At 47.5% G+C, this 9470-nt stretch overlaps 2 protein-coding genes across 2 annotated transcripts in view; both read right to left on the bottom strand.

Annotated features, from left to right (window-relative positions):
- TNKS2 (tankyrase 2) overlaps positions 1 to 2788 on the bottom strand; it is a 28607-nt gene extending 25819 nt beyond the window's left edge. The window contains exons 1-2 of the mRNA XM_031554583.1: positions 2711 to 2788; positions 632 to 770 (exon numbers count right to left, since the gene is read on the bottom strand). Coding sequence (XP_031410443.1) covers positions 632 to 770; positions 2711 to 2788 — 217 coding nt within the window. The remainder of the gene's footprint in view (positions 1 to 631; positions 771 to 2710) is intronic.
- Positions 2789 to 7777: 4989 nt separating this feature from the next.
- Positions 7778 to 9455, bottom strand: LOC104912013. The gene is made up of 3 exons (XM_031554582.1): positions 9449 to 9455; positions 8967 to 9078; positions 7778 to 8756 (listed from the first exon to the last, which is right to left on the bottom strand). The coding sequence occupies exons 1-3, from the start codon at positions 9453 to 9455 to the stop codon at positions 8213 to 8215; spliced, it is 663 nt and encodes a 220-aa protein (XP_031410442.1). The 3' UTR covers positions 7778 to 8212.
- Between the last annotated feature and the right edge of the window lie 15 nt (positions 9456 to 9470).

Here is a 9470-nt window from a genome sequence, read left to right as displayed (position 1 = left end):
CCGCCGCGGGCGGGGCAGCGCGGATCCGGGGGTCTGGGCCTGCGCTGCGGGCTGAGGATCGCGTGTACGAATAGCCGGTGGGTTTGCGGTGTCCTTTTTCGTGCTGATTCCACGCAAGAAACTCTTCCGGCTGTAGTGCTGGCTCTTGTTCTGCCTCGCACAGGCTCTTACCGCTGCGAATACAGTCTGGCATTGCATTCCTATTAACATAAAACAGGTTTTCCAACTGTTTTATGTTGGAATGTTTCCAGCGTTTTTTCACAGATTGGCAGGAATCGCAACAGACAACAGATACGTGCTGCCTGATCCTTATTAGGGGAAAATCTTCACGAAGAGCTGATGATTTGTCCCATAGCTGTAGAACTGTTCCCATGGTGCTTAATGAAATGTCCATTAGGATGTGCTAATAAAGGATTTTTTTCTCAAAAAAATGTTAAGAGATGGTGCTAATAACTTCCTGATGCAATTAAAAGATAAATCCTGAAGTATTTATTTATATAATAAAACACATTACTCAAAAATAAGTGTTTGCATGCTTATGAAATGGGAATGATACAAGTTAAACAGTTTGCTCTATCCAGGCAGAAGGGGGTTAAGGCCCTGGCACTGCTGCCCAAAGAGCTGTGCTTACCCCATCTCTGGAGACAATCAGGACTGGGCCGGGTGGGATCCTTGGCCCTGACGGGGGGTAGAGCTGCATGGGCTCTGAGGTCATTTCCAACACAAGCTATTATATGATACTGCGATTCTATGACTGCCAGTTCAAGGATCTGAAGAAGAATCAGTTAGGTAATTTTGAAATTTTTCCACTCATGCTATAATCCTTTAAAAACACTTTGGAAAAGGTAGTTGACAGGGGCCAGGAGCTTCCTATTCCACAGGCAGGAAGGATAAGTACCTCCAAACTCATTCAACTTGCAGGCTATTGTTATAGCAGTAAACTAAATGGCCTGAGAGCCAGGAAAGGGATCTGCTGCTAATTTGTGCCATTTAGTCACTTCCATTCTGTTAAAACACCACTCCTCTCTGCAGTAAGGTAAGTTAAGCCCAAACTGCCTGTCCCTGCTAACGTCTAACCCTAATTGTGCCCATGATTTTTTGCGGGGAGAGTACCAGCTGCCCAGGCCACAGCTGTGCTGCAGGAACAGGTCAAGGTCCAGTGCCCCTGGCTGTGTATTTTAGCCCAAAAATAGGCACACAGCCAACAGTAGAACTGTGACCAAACGATGCAGCCAGCACAGCGACAGCAAGCACACACTGTGACAAACAGCCTTGTGTCATCCCATTGGCTCTCCTCCCCTTGCTAACTGTGCTCAGGCCGTGGCCACTGTTCCTCCTCAGCTTGTCACAGACGTAATTCATCTGCTGCTTTGCGTGCAGTCATAATGCTCTGGCACAAACTGTCACAGACACGGTGTGTGGGCCTGCAGCCATCTCAGAGCTTCCCAGCAGCTCCTCTGCAGCGCTGTGGTTTGTGTCCTTCAACACCAGCTAGGCAAACAGGGCCAAAAATACTGAGGAAATACAGAATAAATAACAAAAGAGCACCTACATGCTGAGAGCCAGAATTCTTGTTACTCCCTGAAGCATCGCATTGCCTTTCCTCTTCAGATCGTGGGGTTTGGGGAAGTGATGTGGGTCAGACCCAGTGGACCCCAGGCAGCCCCTAGTGTGGTGCAAGCAGGGAATGGGCACTGCCAGTTCCCCCTGAACCTGTCTTCTGCTGGGGAGACTCATGGCAGAATACCTCTCAGAGATCTTAAGTATTTATTTGTCACATAATCCTGTCTGGAAGAAGCAGGCAGACTGTGAGCAGGCCAGAAATCACAAGGCATACTTCTGAGAAAAGCTCTTCATTTTACCCATGATAATAGCGTGATGTACAAAGTGTAAGAAAACAAGATCTGCAGAGAGAAAACATACAGACTTACTAATACTGCTGGAAAAAATATACAGGCTTTTGAGTTCATATATGCTTCTTCAGGCCTACGGCAGAAGTAGCAAAGGTATTAAGTTCAAATTAATAGAATCGTTAAGGTTGGAAAAGACCTCTAAGATCATCTAGTCCAACTGTCCACCTGCTACCAATACTGCATGTGGACTAAATCATGTTCCTTAGTACTAGTGCTTCTGCTTCAAAGCAGACCAAGAGGTTACGTGCCTGTGGAAACGTAAATACCTGTGTCCAGGCGAATGCATCCTGTTACCAAGGCCCTCAAAAGAAATTTACAACTAGAACTCATTTTTACTAGTTCAGTATGAATTCTACTTATGCTTCAATGGCAAAAACCATTCTGAAATGCCACTGAAAAACAATGAGAGTTAGAAAAAGCCCTGATTATAAAATGTATTGCTATTTTAGATCTAAATAGAGGAACTCCCCTTTCTTTTCATACCATTACACTAAATTACCTATAGGCTGACATCCCTTTCCACTACAGTTTCCTGACAGCTGGAATGTAGAACTACAGCAGGGCACTCTGAATGGAAAAATATTTTTAAATGTACTCTAAGAGCAGGATTCGATTAGTCTTGAGTTCAGTGAGTCAAAGACTTAGCATTTCAGACTTGATTGCCTTTTATAAGGTCACACCATGTAAAATAAATCTACTTTTAAATCATATTTCACTGTTTGTTTCTTTTGTGAGATAAATGGTAAAATTCAATAGAGTTAGAACTCCACTGCTGAAATATATTTACCAGTCCTCACCCAGTGGATGCAGCAGGGGGTTTTGTAGAGGAAGAGTGCCTTGACCCCACTGCTATCAGCGCCATTCAAGAGACTCATGGTAGTACGATGGCCATTCTGTGTGTGTCATTTGTGGAGTAGCCTCTAGCTAAGCAGCACATTTATTTTAGTGGCATGACCTGCCCTAACTGGGTCATTACTTTTTAAGAGTGCTTAATTTATTTAGCAGCCTGCTTGGTTGGTCGCTAGAGGGCAGGAAAGAAAAGGGGATGGCTGGGTAGGGACAGTCAACAATAATTAATACTGTACCTTAGGAAATTATAACACATGCTAATAAAAAAAATACACTTTTTTTTTTTTTGAGAAAGAGAGAAGTAGCCTATTAATAAACTTTTAAAACTATGAATAGACTTTCACAATGCAAGCTACTTTTCCAAAATAAGAGACTAGTAAATTTAAGAAATAAGAACATATCACAAAATGTAAAAAGAACAGGTTGCAGAACAGTGAATGCGTGTGCAGCCATTGCTTCAAAGAACTATCTCCCTTCTCACCCCATCTCCGAAGCACTTTGGCAACTTGTCCTAAGCAAGCAGGAGTTTTGCCAGTCACTCTCTGTAGTTACTGGTTTGTACGTGCCAGCTTTGCTTTACCAGCAGATAAGGGTAAAGGGGAAAATATAAAATGTTGTTCTGGAAAAAAATGATAGTTTTATATTTTATATAGAAATATATTTTATATAAAAATACAAAATAAAATATATTTTGTTTTAAAACTTTATATTTTTGAGGCAGTGAAATACAGAAACTGAGTATTGTGGAGAGGAACAGATATGTAACTAAGTGGTCCTATAGATGGAGCTACAGCTGCGTGGTGCTGACAGGCTGCAATGGTAGAGGATGCTGCTGTTCATTAGAAGCTAAACAACAATAAATTTTCTTTATTAAAGATCAAATGTTTTGCCATCTGCTTAGACCTTTCATGCTTCTTTTTTTTTCCATCTTTTCATGAATAACTTGGTTTAATGAAAACCATATTACTTTACTATGTATACTGCTATTATTTTGTACTGTAAAAGCTCAAAACTAATGCAAGGCAAAATCAATTATTTCTGTGATACACATTTCAAGCTTCCCGGTTATGGCATATCTTTTTGCACTCAAAAACTTGTTAATGTCAAAGGGGAACATATGAATCTAATACCTTATTACTATATAATCTTAATAATCTAGCTAAAATACAAGTAAAAGCTATTATTACTTCACTTGGAATGCATATTAACTGCTAGACAGAAAAGTCTCGAGAGTAATTCATTTAAAATCTGTGTAGAGAAATACTTATTGGTACCTCCTTTATTTTCTGTGGAGTTTGTCTGGCTCACCCCTCTGATGCCTTACAGGGTCCTACGGCTGATGCTGCTGACTTTGTACAGTAGGTGAGTTAAGTGGCACAGAAACATCAGTGTGTTTTCTATGCAGTGGCAGGGATGTAGGTCTTCTCTCTTGGAATATGCTTGGGTTTATCTAAATATGCTTTCTGAATATTGTCTTTGTTCTCTTTAAAGGTTTTTAGGTAAAGTCTATGAAAGCTGGTGGCGTGCATTTTCCATTTTTCATGAAGAGCTTTGCAGTAAGCAGATCATCCAATCATTCTTTCCATTCTTTGAGGGCTAAATGGCAGTAGTACACTGCTTTTTTATTTCTTTTTTTCTTTTCAATATATATGGTGATTTCCCCTTATAAGTCAGGCTCTGATGGGTCTAGCATCACGTGGCTACTAACTACTACTACTTGCAATTGGACTTGATGATCCTTGAAGTCCCTTCCAATCTGAGTAAATTCTATGATTCTGTGATTCTAAGTACATATCTGGGATGTATGTAATATACACAGACATCTCTCTCGCACACATAATTTCTATCTAGTCTACTAGAAAATACAGAATCATCTCTGTAGGATTATCTCCAACTTCACAAGATCTATTAATTATAAACTCATTTTTCTATAAAAGCTATCAAATTAAGGCAATTAGTTTATGAAGGTGTCATTGAGGCTGTCACGCTATAGAAATTTATACACTATCTCAGTTTAATGCTCCCATTTTCTAGCTTGTATCCAAAAAAGTTTGGCCTGTGATCTAGCAAGATTCTAAATTATGCAGGAAGTCTGAAAATACGATCTTTTCAGCATGCTCTGTATACCTGCAGGCAAGAGTGGTTTTCTTTTCTACCTGAAAAAAATATTATATGGCAAGTTCTGAAAGATTTCACAGTTCTCTTTGAAAATATAAACTAACAAAGCATAGAGGTGAAAGACAGACCTCTTTGCAACGTACTGGCTGATCCACATATTTGAGGTGGGACGCTATAGATACTTGTTCAGGAAAATCTATACTGGCAAAGTGATTTGTATCCCTTTATGCACTGCTACAGAAATATTATTGAAGCTTGTACACAGAGTACTTAAACCCATTTAGTTTTACCAGATTTACAACAGCAATCAGAGAACCTTCAGAACTTAACTTCAGGTAGCAGTCTTAGCATTAAGATGATTATCAAAACATATCACACCTTTTGCTACTCCCTTTGTGGTGACTTATCCTTCTACCTTTCCCATTTACTGGCATCATTGTTTTAACGCTCTTCTTACCCCACTTGCCCTCTTAGACAGCAGCTAGTTCTACTTGCACCCCCTGTCCCGGTCTCTCGGCCTTCCCCGCCCACCCAGGAAGCAGAGAAGAGAGCCAAAAACTTCATAGGACTAAACTACCCACCAAATTAGCCACAACATTATAGAAGCAAAATCAACAACCCCATCAATCAAGGCCAAGTTACCACAGAACACGCAGTAACATCGAGTTTGAAAATAGGGAAGGGATAAAGCACCAGCAGAGAACACTGACAGATCATGGGGAACCAGGGACATACCTACCCCTGAGCACATCCCATTCGTCCCATAAACACAAAGAAATACCTAGCATATGGCTAGATTTGGCTCTGAAAAAAAAGCAATGGGAGAAGACTTAAGCACAAGTGAACATGGAAGAGAGACATCTTACCTGGATGAAAACTTATACCTGAGGCTGCTTGACACAAGACATGGGCAAGACTAAGGGAAGAGCTGTGCTATATCAGTCAGCCCTAGACACCAAAATCCACCAATATTCTCACCTCAGATTGTATGATTCTCCTTAATGAAGGAGAAAAAAAAAAACAAAAAGCTGTTGGAGAGGGTCCAGAGAAGGGCCACAAACATAATCAGGGGGCTGGAGCACCTCCCCTATGAAGATAGGCTGAGGGAGCTGAACTGGTTCAGCCTGGAGAAAAGCAAGGAAGACTGCAGGGTGACCTAATTGCAGCCTTTCAGTACCTAAAAGGAGCCTATAAACAGGAAGGGAGCCATCTCTTTGGGTAGATAACAGCAGGACACAGGGAAATGATTTTAAGTTGAGGGAGGGAAGGTTTAGGATGGAAGTCAGGGAGAAGATGTTTACTAGGAGAGGGATGAGGTGCTGCCCAGAAAGGTTGTGGACACCCCACCCCTGCAGGCAATCAAGGCCTGGTATAATATCAAATAAGAAGAGAGGTGATCCTGCCCGTGGCAGAGGGGTAGGAGAACCATGATAGTTGAGGTTGACCCAACAAAGGCCATTTTATGATAATGTGATAGAGGTTGGCAAAAAAACTCAACCAGTAAGAAAAAAAAGGTTTAATAAAACAAAGACTTTATTTAAAGCCAAAATTCAACACATACAAGAGACTAACAGTAAATATCAATAGAAGACCAACATAAAAAACAAATGCATACTCCGGAAACTACACTGCCAAAAGGAAAGCTATGAAGTCCTCCACAAACATAAGAATTGTGCCTCCAAAAGGCCAAAGCTAAGCCATAAGATAAATAACCAGCAGTTGACACTTAAAGCCGGCCCATGCCCCCAGGACCACATGCTCTTTCTTCTTTCTTCTGCAGCAGCTCCTGAAATGGAAGCAAGGAACATGAGACATAATAAGCAGGAAATCCAGCAATTGAAGGAAATAGGAAACCCAGAGAGACAACGGAAATCAGAAAGCGACCACCCAGCCAAGGAAGGCCTTGCAACCCCCCCCCAACCTGCCCCAAATTCATTCCAGCAAAAACTTACTTTGAGCAGCTTTCTCACCTCACTGACGCACGGAGGACTTCCAGCCGGTGCCGCGGGGGATCACAGAGGTGGGCAGACTGGGCAAACGGGGCTGGGCACGCAAAAAGCAGTGGCCAAAGAGTCAGCTTCCCTGATTACAGGGACCCCCGGCCACTGGCTCCGTTACAAAGGGCCTGGGACTGCGGGGCACAGTTGCTCCCTGACTTACAGGGCAGCCCCCATCCCTATGCCCGAGGGAGGCTCCTTCTCCCCCAGTCCAGGGCACCTCGACCCACACCCCGCTAACGGGGCGGTCACCCCACGCAGGCTGCCAGCAGAGCACAAACGCTCACGCACCCAGACCCTGATTACAGGCGGGTGGACAACACCCCTGGAGCCACAGAGCTCGGTTTCCCCCCCAGCGGCAGGAACAACTCTCAGCAGCCAGGCAGCGGGGCGGCACAGACAAAGGCCACAGCCAGGATTCCAACCCTGATTCCAGGGAGGGCGCAAGCCCAACCCCACATCTCGCGGCCCCGTGCCTCTGAAAGGCCGGGGCCACACTCCTGCCCGAGTACGGGGGGTCCCTCAGAACGCAGCTCAGCAAGCACACACGGGGGGCACGCACAGCCCTGCCTACAGGACGGTGCCCCCACACCTCACCCTCTCCAAGAAGCCCCGCGGAGCACGAGGCTCCCGCCAACGCCTGAGCTACAGGCTGGCCCGCCCGGCAGCAGCAGAACATCACCAACGTCTTGTTTTTTGGGAGCCCAGGGAGCAGCCTCGACCCACCGAGCGGGGAGGTCACCCCACACACAAGCAGCACCTCAACCTGCACCCTCTGACGGGACAGGGAGGGGTCATTCCCACCAGCTGGATGGCTAAAGCAGCCGGCTGCAACGCCGCAGCCTCCCCACACCTGACTACAGGGCGGGCGGGCTGCTCAGGGACAGAGGGCTCCGCAGCTTGGGACACACACCCCGAGTACGGGGCTGTCACGCCGCCAGCAGAACAGGCGGCCACGCAAGGACAGGCCCAAGCCCTGCCTACAGGGTGGCCTCAGCCACAGAGCTATCATGTGGCTCTGATCTGTACTAAGTAAAAAGGAGGAAGACAGGACACTCGCTGCGCTCGTGGGACTAAGAGGGAACACCCCTTTTGCGGCATGCGCCAAAGTCCTCCAATCCCCCCCGGGAAGTCGAAGCTAAGCTGCAGCCATTTTTGTGGGGGCCTAAAGGGAAAGCTCAGTCGCACAGTCACTCCACAAACACAAACAAGGAAAGGAAGGGCAACACACACACACAGGCACGACTTTCCAGAAGGGAAGGACAACGCAGCGCAGCCAAACCCTGGGAATAAACCCACAGCCACGGGCAACAGACAAGAGCCTGTGACCTGTCCCTAGCCTGCACGGAGGCCACAGACCTCAACGTGCCAAGGGGCTTCGCAGGTAAAGCCAAAGGACAAAGGCCTCGACGCACACCCCGAGTACAGGGCCGTCGCATTGACAGGCCACCACCAGGCAACGATGCCGAGGGGCCGGAGGAGGAAGAGGGGCAGGGAAACGGCACTACCCTGCTTACAGGGTGGCCTTGGGGTCCGGCGAGCTCCATTTCCCACTCGGGTGCGGAGAGGTGGCTCTCGCCCTGCGTTACAGGGGGCCACGCTCCCCAGGCAGCCAAAGGAGCAGCAAGGCAAAAGGCCAACTACAGCAAAGACCCGAGCCCTGCTTACAGGGAGGTCGCCCAGCACAAAGGCGGCCAGGTCACCAAAGGCGCCGGCAACGCTCAACTCAAATGTGACTGTGCCCCCGCTAACGGGACAGGTGCTTTGCCCAGAGTGCCTCTCTCCTTCCCCCCCGCATCTGCACGCTTCGGCTTCCTCTTCTTGCTCGCTCCTGCCTCCCAGGTCCCCACGCCGCTTCTTCCTTCTTCTGCAGCAGCTCCTGAAACAGCAGCGGGGACACCATTAGACCTGCGGAGTGGCAAGCCCCCCACGTGAAGGAAAACACAAACGCCACGTGAAGGAAAACACAAACGCAGCATCGCAAAGCAACCCGGCACGCGACCACCCAGCCAAGGAAGGCCTTGCAACCCCCCCCCAACCTGCCCCCAAATTCATTCCAGCAAAAACTACTTTGAGCAGCTTTTCTCACCTCACTGACGCACGGAGGACTTCCAGCCGGTGCCGCGGGGGATCACAGAGGCGGGCAGACTGGGCAAACGGGGCTGGGCACGCAAAAAGCAGTGGCCAAAGAGTCAGCTTCCCTGATTACAGGGGACCCCCGGCCACTGGCTCCGTTACAAAGGGCCTGGGACTGCGGGGCACAGTTGCTCCCTGACTTACAGGGCAGCCCCCATCCCTATGCCCGAGGGAGGCTCCTTCTCCCCCAGTCCAGGGCACCTCGACCCACACCCCGCTAACGGGGCGGTCACCCCACGCAGGCTGCCAGCAGAGCACAAACGCTCACGCACCCAGACCCTGATTACAGGCGGGTGGACAACACCCCTGGAGCCACAGAGCTCGGTTTCCCCCCCAGCGGCAGGAACAACTCTCAGCAGCCAGGCAGCGGGGCGGCACAGACAAAGGCCACAGCCAGGATTCCAACCCTGATTCCAGGGAGGGCGCAAGCCCAACCCCACATCTCGCGGCCCCGTGC

This window comes from Meleagris gallopavo, chromosome 8 (genome assembly GCF_000146605.3).
Source record: "Meleagris gallopavo isolate NT-WF06-2002-E0010 breed Aviagen turkey brand Nicholas breeding stock chromosome 8, Turkey_5.1, whole genome shotgun sequence".
Taxonomy (NCBI): Eukaryota; Metazoa; Chordata; class Aves; order Galliformes; family Phasianidae; genus Meleagris; species Meleagris gallopavo.
The sequence above is the reverse complement of the archived record's forward strand: the minus strand, read 5'-3'. Positions and strand labels throughout refer to the sequence as shown.